The sequence below is a fragment of the Scatophagus argus genome, chromosome 1 (assembly GCF_020382885.2).
Source record: "Scatophagus argus isolate fScaArg1 chromosome 1, fScaArg1.pri, whole genome shotgun sequence".
Lineage (NCBI taxonomy): Eukaryota > Metazoa > Chordata > Actinopteri > Scatophagidae > Scatophagus > Scatophagus argus.
The window spans coordinates 12,196,312-12,209,799 of record NC_058493.1 but is presented as its reverse complement, the minus strand read 5'-3'; the positions used below and the strand labels follow the sequence as shown (position 1 = coordinate 12,209,799).

Genomic DNA, 13,488 nt, shown 5'->3' with positions numbered 1-13,488 from the left:
TGTGTGTGTGTGCGTGTTTGTGTGCGCGCCATATGGGTGTGTGTACGACTGTGTATGTGTCTGGGTCACCAGTGTGGTGTTACCCTCACTGGGGCTAGGCAACGGGTGATCGTCCGGCCAGCCACCTCACACCTTTACACACAGTCACACACACACACAAACACACACATGATCACATGTGCAACACAAACTGCTTGTTGGAAGATGTTTGGCTCACACACACATTACACTGGCATAGAGAGTAACACTGCATAAACACTATAACTGTGACACACACACACACACACTATGAGTTTTTCTTTTTTTTACACATACTGTACTCACATGCTCTTTCTCCCTAACGCACACCTCTACACCTTCTTTATTTCTGTGTGAAAAGCCACAGCCTCTTAACGAGCTGCAAATTTGTCCTGTCAACTGGTGCTCACACACACACACACACACACACACACTCACAGAAATGCCATAGTGACTCGACCTTCACTCCATTCCCAAGGAGAGAGAAAACACCAGCATCACACACATTCTCTCCTTTTCATCAGCCTCAAAGTACAGTATGTGTGTGAAAGAGTAATTTGTGTGTGTTTAGTGAAATCCAGCATCCTAATACCAACAGACATTTACCAGTGACACCTTCCACATGTGTGTAAATTAACATAAAATTGTCGTGTGTCATGTAATAACTTTGGAAATTACTTTCAAAGATGTTTACGTCCAAATGGCACAAACTGTGTACTATTTAGGTTTTAGAGTATTCTAAGCATTATATTTGAATACAACATATGTAATCCCTCATAATCGAATTATGCATGTAAGTGTTTGTGTAATGTGTGTATGTGTCAATACTTAATCCCTCCAGAGAGAATTACCATCATATTTCTCTGAGATCAAAGGAAAAGCGGTCAGCAATTCTTTGACCTGATTCTCCATGGAGACACCTAACTACTACAGGACTACATCTCCAGCCAACTGCTCACACATCCCTGTGTGTGTGCAAATTCATTTGTGTAAAGCCTATTGATTGAAGGGGGAGGATGAATTACTTGATGATACTTAGATGAAGAAATCCTTATTATGGAGCAACTCTGGGCACAACACAAGCACTCAGCAGTAATAACCAAAGACTATTTGTCATTTTTCCAGCAGAAAAATAGAAAAAAAATGAAGAAAGGAAGACAGAGAGACAGAGGAACAAACTTGCTGCACTGGTAAAACAGTAAGTTAATATATGCCTTTTGTAAGATCTGCGCCTCTGTCTGACATCTTAACTTTCTCTTTCTCTCTGCTTTTCTCTCATATTTGAATCATTCCACTACTTTCTTCCCAGTGCTTCCCTTCTTTAACCTCTTTGTTAGGTAAACTCTTTATCACTCTCTTGCTTTTCCTTCTTCCTTCCATCATAGCATCCCTCTCTGCTGCGAGGAGAGCTCAGCCACAGCCTGAACACTGGGGAATACAGCTATCAGGCAAGGTCAGCTAACACACACGCACGCACACACACACACACACACACACACACACACACACACACATACATACACACACCACTAGCCAAACACTTCTGTGGCTCATCTATCTGCTATGACACCCTGTTGAGAGGAACTTGGAACTTGTGTGTGTGTACTAGCACTGCACAGGATGTGATGTGCACAGTTACATTTGTGTATGTGTGTTTTAAGTTGTTTGTGTGTGTGTGTGTGTGATAGCCTGCAGGTAAAGACACGAGCGGCAAAGGTCAAAGCAGCTCGTAACTCCTGTAAGTCATATGTCTGCCAACCAATCTGTAAACTGTCTTTACAGAGACGGCACCTGGTGGTGTGTGTGCTCAAGGATGTAGCTGTGTGTGTGTGTGTGTGTGTGTATCAGTGTGCAGGTGGCCCAATTAATGGCAAAAACCTTTAGGATGCACGATCAGTAGATTTGGTGTTCATCTGTATGGGCGTGTGTGCTTGACTTTGTGTGGCTTACCTGCCCAGGCCTGGGTTGAATCCGAAGAACATCTCACGACACTGATCACAGCGCCGCCCTCCCACTGAAGGATGGGCACACACACACTGTCCAGTCTGGCTCTCACAACCACGCTGAGATGCACCCATGGGATGGCAATCACACTCCATACACACACTCTGATCTGGAGACAGGTAGTAGCCTGGGCAGAGACATGCATAAAATGAAGCAGAACTATCAGTCTGATGACTTGCTGATCACTTTTCATCTGCCTACACCTGCCTTTGCTATTGAGACATTGTAATGATTTCCATTCAATAATTCTCTAGTGAAAACAAATTCAAAGCTATGGAGTGGACTGAAAGTGCAGCATATGCATTGTAAAAACTATGAACAAGCCAACATTCATGGTACACCTTGAGAATAGCTTTTGTTCTTATTAATCAATTCCAAAATGACAGTATGATGAGATCCCGTGGCACTGCATGCTCTAAGGAGTTTTATAGTCCTACTTCTGGTAGTACAAGATACAGAGGCTACCGGTATATATGGTTATGCAACTTTCTATGAGTTATGGAAGCTTTTGTAAACAGATGTATATAATAAACAAACTGTGCACAGGTTGCTGTCAATTATTGAGAGACACTCCCACAGGAGAATAAGGAGCATTACCAACCTATGTAAGATCACTGTTGTAAACATAGTTTCAAACACGTCTGACGAAGGTGGAATAAAAACATTTCTGACAACATGTGACGTTGAGGATAACCAATGAGGATCTTCTTTTCAAGACTTTGACGATACTTTCCAATGCTTTGGCATCTGGGATATCTGGATATGTGAATGTCTCCTTTGAAAAAGAAAATCTCTTTTCTGACAACATTTGACAACAAAATTAGCAAAATCTAACACTCTTTTTAGCAAACAGCGACTGGTACAATTTTGAGACAACAAGACTGTGTATTGTTGCCCCCCTAATGTAGCATTAGGGTCTGCTGTTAGCCCTTTATTTGTAATAAAATTTAACACAAAGCCAATAAGTGTGTATGAGGTTACATTAAGCACCCCGGGTTCTAAAGTATAAATCAATTCCATTTATTTTTCTCAAGGCTAACAGCAGCTAATGAACAAATTAGATGCTCTGTTTAGCTACTCTGATATGAACTGAACAACTGGCAATTTAAGAAATTATGTGGGCCAAGTTGTTGGAATCAGACACGACGTAATCAGAAATAATATAATTGAATATAGCCGTACTTGATAAAAGACATTATTTGACTTTGTGAATATTTTTTTACACTTTTTAACACCCTTCCATCAATACATTCATTCACAACTGTAATAGTCAGGTTACAGTAACTCTGACTATGCTGCTGGTCCTTCTCCATATACTGATACAACATCTGCTGTCCCTTGTCCCATAAAATTAACTACACACACACAAACAAATGCATGAGGTAATGCAAAACAAAAAGTCAAAGTGAGATGACTGAAAAGAAGCAATCTTTCCCCTCTATAGTGTTGTTGTTGAGAATTGGCTCAAATATGGCAATCACTGAGTGGAGATCTGGCAAAAGGCACATGCCAAAACACACACACGCACGCACATGCACGCGCGCGCACACACACACACACAAAAAGCAACAATTTGGATTTGGACTAACAACCTCTGTTCCACAACATTTCCCCTACCACTTCTGGTTCATCAGACCTTTGGGCAATAACCATTCTACTTTCTTTATTTATCCAGTCACTGTGGATCTATATACCATCCATCTATCCATCCATTAATCCAAACACACTCACCAGGTCGGCAGCCACTGCAGTCCTGTCCATAACGTGTCGGGACACAAACACACTGCCCTGTGGTGCTGTCACATACTGACCCAGTCACTGTCCCTCTGGGGTCACAGATACATGGAACACAGCCCTGGGACAGGCTCTCTGACGGGACTCAAAACAACATCAGAGAGCACATTAGATTTAGACTTTTTCTGGAAAAACACAAAAGTTTACGTAATCATCCTTTGACAAAAATCCTTATAATTACGGGTAATGTTTGTGTCTGTATATGCACTCCAAGAAAAGAAAGCACAATTACAGTAACTATGCTGTCTCTCAAGAGAATCTGTGTTCTCTTACTCTGGAGGAGTAAACTCCTGTTGTAGTAGTTGTGGGCACAGTTGATACACTGCGTGCCCTCCACCCCTTCTCGGCACGGGCATTGTCCGGTCCACCTATCGCATACACCCTCTGGTACAGTGCCATAGATGTCACATGCACACGGCAGACAGCCCAGGGAGTTTCGCTGCTCCAGGGTGTGGTAACCGTGACGACAAGAATCACAGAGACGGCCTTCCACATGTTCCTAAGAAGAAAGGAAGGGACAGAAAGGGGGATGTATAGCAAACAAAGGACAGGAGGATGTGAAAAAGAAAGACAATTGAGTGCGTAATTTGCGTGTCAGTATATTTTTTCATGCTGCTGTTTTTGGCATGAGTACTTTCACACAGAAAGTAAATATTATGTCGTAAGAAAGTGACGTTTTTCAGAATGAGGTCATTTTATGAGCTTTGGGATCGACCAGTCATTTTGTGTGGATAATGGTGGACTTCCTCATTGGTTTTTCTCATCACCTTGAATTATGGATACAAAAATCATAAAGAAAATGTGATATTAAGTGACTCTGCATCAGTAACCTTCATTGACCCTGCACACACTGACTTCTGGGTTTTTATTTTATCCATCTGTACTCTCTTCAAAACGGTAGTTGCTCGTCTGCTGTTGCTTTGATCACAGGCAACCTAACGCATGCGACCTCTTGCTACCTGTCTGCAAGCTGGTCAGACGAAAATATTTTCCACTCTTGGTGACTGCTTTTCTTGAGGTTTAGTACTTGAACTCCACCATTTCAGCAAAGTCACCCACAGTTGATATTCTAGTGAGTAATAATAATAAAAATAACTCAACTTGCCTTACACACACACTGTCCTGTGTGAGGGTCACAGTCTGTCCCAGGTACTGTCCCTTCTTGTGAGCAGCTGCATGGGGTACAGGATCCCTCCAGTCTTAAACCATATGAACCCCTGCCACAGGAGTCACAGCGCTGGCCCCCCACCCCAGGTTTACACTCACACTGTCCTCCCTCAGGGTCACAGAACGGGCTGAGGGAACCCAGGGGGTCACAGTCGCAAGGGATGCAGCCATCTGGGTGGGACAGGTTCCAATAACCAAACTCACAGCGGTCACAAAAAAGACCTGAACAAAAGAATGAGAGAGCAAAAGAGAGACAAAAAGCATTTACGGAAATGTTGGAAGAGGACTCACTGAGAGAACCAGGAAGGAAATAAAAATACAAAAAGTGAATTAATGCTCACTTGTTCAACAACTAGCATTTAGCCTCTCGCTGTTTGCAGGCAAGTGTGTAGGTCTGTGTGTGTATGTGTGTGTGTGTGTGAATGAGAGAGAGAGCAAGAGCAATGGTGGGTGAGTGTATAAAACTGCCATCATTAGGACCTGGCCCTCTACAAATGATGGATCACTCACCTCAGGCCAAACACTTAATTTCACAGAGCTAGAAAATAAATAAATTAAGCAAGTACAAGAAAAGAACGGAGGGAAAGAGAAAGAAGAGATGGAGGGATGGAAAATGGATAGAGGAATATAAAAATACTGAATTACCATCAGGTGGTATAAAAAGGTGGAGTTTTGCTCATATACCCAGGCTTTAAAATACTTCGAACGACATTTTTATTTTCTGTTTGTTGCCAAACCACCTATTTAGAATAATTTGTTCACAGGTTTCACAAGATAAAACACACACAAAAGTAAGCGATTTTCAGAAAGCACAAATACAGCTTGTCGTGAACAAGTCCAAACATTTAAGGCCTTCCATATGTTAAATATTTAATGTAATACTGATTCAGTATCTTGCCATAAGGAGCTATGCAGTTAAGATATGGCAAATAAACCAATGAACAGTTTCAGTTCAGTCAATGATCTTTAGTCAATCGTCTATTTATCTTCGGTTTAGGTGGTTTAAGTCTTTCAGTTCAGCTTTTTATTCTGACATTGTGGCAAATTATTTCTCAAATCATTTTTGTTCTGTTTATAATTATTGTATAATAACAAAGACCAAAACCGTTCATACTGCATGAGGTTTTATGGCCACAGCAGCACTGCTAGGCTATAAGGCTAGTTAAACTATGATATGCAGTGTGAGCGAGCAGGGCTTATTTGAATACACCATACGTATTCCATGACAGGCAATCTGTCCCTAAATGGATGCCTGGGGGCAACGCAGTCACCACAGCCGTTTATGAGGGAGCGTGTGTTCATATATGTGTGGGTGTGAGTGTGTGCGCACATACGTTCACAAGAGAAAACCTGTACCTGTGTTAGTGCACATGGCCAGGGGTGTGCGCGTCTGTGTGAGTGTGTCCCACTCAGTGTGCGGCAGACACTTGGCATTTCCCCTGGTCTGCCCACTTTAATGATTTTATAGATATGAATGTATTCTCTCCATAGATCATATTTCATAAGAGTGCAGTGAAGATATGTCTCGGGGTGTGTGTGTGTGTGTGTGTGTATGTCTGACTGTGTTGGTGGTAAATGTGCAGAATGACAAAATGAAAATGACGACTCTTACAATGCTGTGATATACCACGGTCAGTGTCAACTTTTCCCAATAAAACCACACAACAGATAAAGAATCCCACACTCCTTATAAAAAGAGTTGAGGGCAAAGTAATTGTTGTTGACATGTAAAATGCTGAGCTGGAGTGGTTGGCATTTGCAAATCCTGTTGTTGCAACTTGTCCTGTGGCATTCAAATCCCAGGTCCAACAAACACAATAACAGACACAAGTGAAAAGACTAGAGAAAAGAAAAGAAAAAGAGAAAAGTCAGGACAATGAAAAGGAAAGAAAAGTGACGACATAAGAGAAAAGAACATGTTAGAAAATATTAGATCAGGACAGAAGTGTGACTGTGGGAGCGTGCATGTGTGCGTGTATTCGGGACATGGCCCAGCCCTTTCATCAGAAGCCAGCTGGTTAACAGGCTCATGCATCACCATTTCAAACACTATTATGTACACACTGCACTCTGGCACCTTGTTAAGAGTGTGCATGTGTGTCTGCATGTGTGTACTGTGTCTGCGCGCATACATTTCAATTCTGTCCTTCTGAAGCGTGCCTGCCATTGCTCTACTCAAAGTATCAGCTTGGCGGTAATAAATTGCCATAATCAAATCTCATTTCTGAAAAATACCTGTGGGAGCAACCAAACAAACAAGGACGGAAAAAAACGAAAGCCGGTCTTGTAAGAAGGAGTGTGAAAAATACAAGGGGCTGCAGCAGTTTGTTTTAATCAACTTGGCACTGAATTAGAGAATTAAATACCAGCTAAGTCCTTGATGGCATGCATGCATGCCTGCACGCACGCACACACACACATAGAACTGTACACACACATGCACGAAAAGAAACTCTTAGAGTCGTACAATACATACAGTTAGGCAAAGACAAAAGTACATAAACACACAGTCATATCCAGACGCTCTCCCTCCCTACTTATACATGACCATAAACAGACACTCTTACACACATTTACAAGTGCACACTCATGCCCAACCTCACACGCACAACCGCGGGCCCTTGATAGTGAGGCTTAGCAATAACCATGATGCGTTGAGTTGAGGAACGTTGGCCGGTTTTGCATTTCATACGAGCCTGCTCTTCAAAGACACACAGGGGAGAGAGTGAAACCATTTATCACAAAGAGAAGCACAACGGCTGGAAGCACCGCCAGCAGAAAAGCCTGTTTATTTTGGCTGGCAAAACACTTTGGGATATAGATGTGAGCGTTGTTTAAATGTGTGTGTATTCGCATGCCTCTTTTGGTGTGTGCATCCAGTCTATCCACTTTTGCTTTTGTGTGCACCCCAATGAGCAGCTGCGCCTATGTATTAATTAAGACTCCATTACTTGACAATTAAACAGAGTAACAGTTCTAATGAAAAGCACAAGTTATCAACGAAGTACTTGGGGACATTTTGTAACAGACATCATTTTAGGGACTAGACATTTTGCAGTTGAGAGACATGTTGCTGTGTTAAAATACCAAGGTCTGAAGAGATTGCTGAAATTGCCCTTAAATTAATTTTATCTTTTCCTAAACTTAACTGCAGCCTTACCCACAATGAAGCTGCCTGATGTTTATGTGAGGGATGACATGAACTTCATGTGTGTTACGCCACCTGTGCATCACTAGTGTGTTTCCCTACTGGAAACTTTGAGCTCAACGGTGAGTTCGTTGCAGCCACCTGCCACCTATTAGAAGTTATATCTGTAAGGTGAGGCAGTATTGAGAAGATAACTCCTCATTTCAACTTCATGAATCACCCTTTCCTTGTCCATGCAGCGTTCTAAAACAGAACGAAAGAAATAAAAACAGGCAATCCAACAAAAGCTCAGCTGAAAACGGCACGTCGTGTTGCATAAGGCTGCGTCGCTCGCGGGGCGTTAGTGAGATCACTTCAAACAGTGAAATCAAACTGGTTTTGTCACTGAGACTCACCTGTATTACATGCTGTTAGGGTATGGTGGCAACAACACCGGTTAACTGTTGCATTAACAATTTCAGATGGCTTATAATATCTGCAGTATTTTTTGGACAATGTTTAACTCTTTAGATTAAACTGTTCTGACTGTCTTCTGAATGTTTTCTTTCTTTTAGACTAATTGACTAGTCTTAAGTTTAATGTTCTCATTTACAAATTAGCTGTTTGGAACATCCCTACAACCTACTATCAAATACATCATCAAATTAAAGCATAAAAAATAAAAATCCCAGAGATTAAATTTTAAACATCTAGTATCTCCGTCAGTCTGTTTACCTGTGACATTGGGTTTACACTGGCACTGTCCTGTGGCCTGGTTGCAAATGGGAACTCCCCCTGTTGAAGTGCTGATGGTGCCAACGTCGCTGCAGTTACAGTGGATGCAGCCATTTGGATTTGAGGCCTTAAGACCATACCAACCAGGCAAACAGTCTGCACACCGACGACCTGTTACTGCCTCTTTACACTGGCACTGACCTCCTACCTGGAGGTGGGAAACAGACGAAGAGAGAGACAGGCAAAGAAGGGAAGGAAACAGACTTTTAACTGACGTAAAAAAAAAAACATCAAAAGTTACAAGGGTTTCACTGATCTTCAATGATGGTTCCTGTTTGTGTTGGTGGGTACCTGAGCACACTTCATGCTGCCATTAACTGTTCCAGTAGTGTGACAGTTGCAAGGCTGACACACATCAAGTGAAGTGGGATCAGATTCCACCAGCCTGAAAAACCCACTGATACACAGCTCACAGTTTTTCCCTGATAAAAAGAGACAAACAAAGAGGGTGAAACAAAGAGCAAGAAAGTCAAAGGAATTGGCAGAAACATCACAGAGAACAAGAAAGATGTTCAAAAGTCCAGCTTTCAACAATTTCTCATTGAGAAAGGGGTTTTGCAGCATCATGAAAATATGACTCACACCCACACATGCCAAGCAGCAGGAAACATTTCATAACCACACTGCAAACGACCAGTGGCATCACTTGTAATCACTTTACTAAGACAAAACTCTTAAAACTTTAATCTTACTATATCTTTTAATACTGCTAAAACAATCTAAAATAGTAAGCATTAAGGAGTCTGTGTACAGCCCCTGTACTTGTACTGAAGTAATACAGATTTGTGTATTTCTTAATATCTATTTTAACATAAATTATACACTCAAAACTTGACCATGATAATTCATAGCTCCATGTCTTGAAATGACAGAAGTAAAATCTGACAGCTTATGTCATTTGGTCTGTAATTGTTTCAAAGTGCTTTAACAGGCTTTATTTAGTTGTTATAAAATGTGAAAAGATAATTATCTAACTGGTGTTGCTAACACTGCACCTGTGGTGTTGTGCATGCAGCTGTCACAGACACCTCCACCTCCGCGGTAGTGCTCATCGGGTTGGTCATCGGCTGCAACGTCATAATGACACGAGAGGGCGTGCCCGTGACACTGGCATGACCGGCAGTTCATAGGTTGGAGCTGGTCACCTGACCTGAATGGCTTGTCATTGTAGAGGGGCGCACAATGTTGGCACTGTAGAAAACAGTTAAATACAGACATATGTTTCTTCATTTATAGTATAACTGAACATACCAATGGGACATGCCAATGAAGTCAGATTGATAAATGAAGTCGGCTGCTTAGCATCTTTCCAAAAATCTCAGTACCTGAGCATTTTGATTATGATGTGATATCAAAGACTTTCTGACAGAAATGGGCCTAGTTATAGTGCTAAAGCATGTAATTATATATGAAGAACTGAACATGCACACAAAGACCCAAACACAGTCAGCAAGCAGTTTTAGGAAAACAAACAAAAGCCTTTTAGCTTTTGTGAGAATACAACATATACATTTAAAACAATCACAGTCTTGGTGGCAATAAAGAAAAACAACAGTTGATACGAGACTAGAAAAGTACACTAAAAGACAAAAGTCGATATAATTTAATGACATTCCATTCCATTCTATATATATATATATATATATATATATATATATATATATATATAGACAGCTTTGCAGCTAGAACAGCTTCCACTCTTCTGCTTTTCTGGGAAAGTTCTTCCACACCAAACTCATCCAGCCATGTCTTTATGGACTTTGCTTTGTGCACTGCGGCTCAGTCATGCTGGTATAAGAAAGGGTCTTCCCCAAACTGTTGCCACAAATTTGGAAGCATCGAATTGTCCAAAATGTCTCGGTATGCAGAAGCATTAAGATTTCCCTTCAATGCAAGTAAGGGGTCGAGCCCAACCCCTGAACAGTCCCATGTGAGGTCTGTCTGAACACTTTTGTATATATAGTGTATGTCATTTGTATAAGAAATGGCATATAAAAATGTCAAAATGTGCATTTAGTGAAAAGAATCTTTTGTGCATGTATGTGCATAGAAACATGGTCCCAGGACAGGTGAAAAGCTTGTTTTCATGGAACAAAGACAGAAGGAGACAGACACAGTGAGAAGGAGAGACACAGAAATAGAGAGGGGAGGGAAATATAAAGAGAGAAAAATCAGCAGGCCGTGTAAATCTAAATCTAAAGAGAGAGAAGAATAATACAGATATTGAATAGAAAACACAGAGGTATTCCCTACTATTTAATAAGGCGCCAGTACATTTACACACTCATGCACACACAGCAGAGGGAAATCAGACAACTAATGAGGAGTGACTTGCAACAGCCAGGGCTCTCCCACTTTCATGTCAAAATAAACATACCAAGGTGTGTGTAGGGGAGGAGGTAGAAGGCAAAAAAGTGATATAAAAAATGTATTTTTCTGTAGCAGAGAGCAGCAGAGGCGAGAAGCAGCAAGTACAAGCCCTTTGATTTTGTTCAGCAGTCAGTACAAATTATGGTGGACAAGGGGGGCATCAAATGGCGGGATTAAAAATGTATTAAAAAACACAGGAGTTCCTCCCATGTGTGACACATGCAGACCTGCGCTGGGCCCATTATGTATGACACACAGAGGAGGAGGGGGTGAGGGTGAGGGGAAGAGAGGGGGGAGGGGGAGAGGCATCTATTTTGTATATGAGGGAAAAGGAAGAGAAGGGAAGGAAAAATGCAGAAAACTGATGAGAAGAGAAATGAGAAAAAGATTTCCTGTGTTTCAAAGATTAAGACTGGAGGGACAGAAAGGCAAGTAACACATAGAGAAAACAATCCACAAGTGTGTGAGCAAGATGTGTGAGGCAGAAAAAATAGGATCAAGAAAAATAGAGGACAATAAATTCAATAAATGAATGAAATTAATGTTAGCATGTGAAGAAGACGAAAGGCCCCATGTGCAGCTACAACAGGAGGTCCAGGATGGGACACACAAACACACACAATCATATGAAGCTTTCATATGAAGAAATGTTTATATTTTGTGCTTCTTACGAAATGTATTGCATGAGTCCTTGGGGTCTGACAAATGTTTTGAACGTATTTCCTTCACTGCAAAAAAGTGCAGTACACAAACGAAATGGAGTCCCACTTAGCTCGTTAGTGCTGCTAGTTCTGATTAAGGAGTGTAGTGGCAGTTTTAATCTCTTTGAAACTGGCATGACTTCCTCCTCTGAATTAACACCCCACTCACTGTCTTCTCACCCAGATACCATTTGTTCATGTGTCTTTGTTTAACATCTAGACTGAATACACAAACTCTGCAACACCAGTCCTAGAGTGAGACGGGAACTATCACCTCTGTCTTTAAAGTCCAAACCCTTTCTACAGAATACACAACTCGGCAGGAACATCCTGGGGTGAAGCAGACAATAGTGGTAACAGAACAAAGAAGTGTAAAACATATGTTGGGGTGTGTGTCTCTATGTATAAAAATGTAGCTCTCCCCATGGTTGGGGTCTTTCCTCACTCTGACTGTAACTCTGTGTGACGATTGACCTTCCTTTGCAAAGGAATAAAAGATCTTGTCGGCCGGCAGAAGTCTCTATTTCATTCTTCACCAGCAGGAGAAAAACTTCCACAACAGGAGACAGACAGAACTAACAGGAAAAATATTTCTGATTTCTTTTTGCTTGTAGAGGGCAAAAATTCTTTAACAAAGAATTAATTAATTAATTAAATTAACAAAGAATATTTTGAAAACAGTAGGGAAATACTGACAGCTCGTTTAAGGAAGATTTAAGAAGGAAGACGCACTTTCTCTTCACAGTACAAACAAGATCTGAAGGGTTTATATATCTGTGTATTTGAGTGTGTGTGTGTGTGCATGTGAGCAGAGTCCAGAGTGTTGGTCCTTGTTGGGTGATCATTAACAGGACCTAATGAAGCAGGAGATTCTCTGCAGACATATTACACACACACACACACCGAGCGGAGTGTATCCTGGGACATGCAATTCCACAGGAGTGCAGGGATGTTTGCATGTTCCTGTTTGTTCTGTCTGTCTCCTGCTTGCCTGTCTGTCATGCTGTTTGGCTTTAAATCTATCAGCACCTACAGTAACTACCCTTCCTGTCCGTTCGTCCATGCTGCTTTTCCCCTTCTGCCCATCTGTCTTTGTGGTTGCCTTCCTGCCTGCCTGCCTGTCTGTCTGTCTGTCTGCGCCTCTGTGCTCCAAAACGTTTCACATATCAAAGCTACTTTTCTTTCTGCACTTCGAACTGAAAGCTCTCACTACATCTCACTCTGTGTCTCATCCGCTGGGGATGAGTTGAAGAGCAAGATGCAGCAAGTTCTCCTCTCCCACATCTCCCTCCTTTTTCATCCCTCTTTCGTTTGCTCCACCTCTGTGCCTCCTCCATCTTCCCACCATTCCTTCCTCTTCTATCCCTTCTTTCCTCTTTCTGAAAAACAAATCACCCTGTGTATCTCTCTGGGCTTCCCACCTCTCCCCTTCCTCACTCGCTTCCCCCCGTCTCCACCGTCCCCCAACCGCTTGTTCTCATAGCCACAGCGAGTATGTGAGCAGGAAATATT

At 41.7% G+C, this 13,488-nt stretch overlaps 1 protein-coding gene across 1 annotated transcript in view; it reads right to left on the bottom strand.

Annotated features, from left to right (window-relative positions):
- ush2a (Usher syndrome 2A (autosomal recessive, mild)) overlaps positions 1-13,488 on the bottom strand; it is a 184,653-nt gene that overhangs the window by 136,459 nt on the left and 34,706 nt on the right. The window contains exons 13-19 of the mRNA XM_046383631.1: positions 9,901-10,096; positions 9,197-9,327; positions 8,846-9,053; positions 4,922-5,205; positions 4,090-4,315; positions 3,754-3,900; positions 1,969-2,149 (exon numbers count right to left, since the gene is read on the bottom strand). Coding sequence (XP_046239587.1) covers positions 1,969-2,149; positions 3,754-3,900; positions 4,090-4,315; positions 4,922-5,205; positions 8,846-9,053; positions 9,197-9,327; positions 9,901-10,096 — 1,373 coding nt within the window. The remainder of the gene's footprint in view (positions 1-1,968; positions 2,150-3,753; positions 3,901-4,089; positions 4,316-4,921; positions 5,206-8,845; positions 9,054-9,196; positions 9,328-9,900; positions 10,097-13,488) is intronic.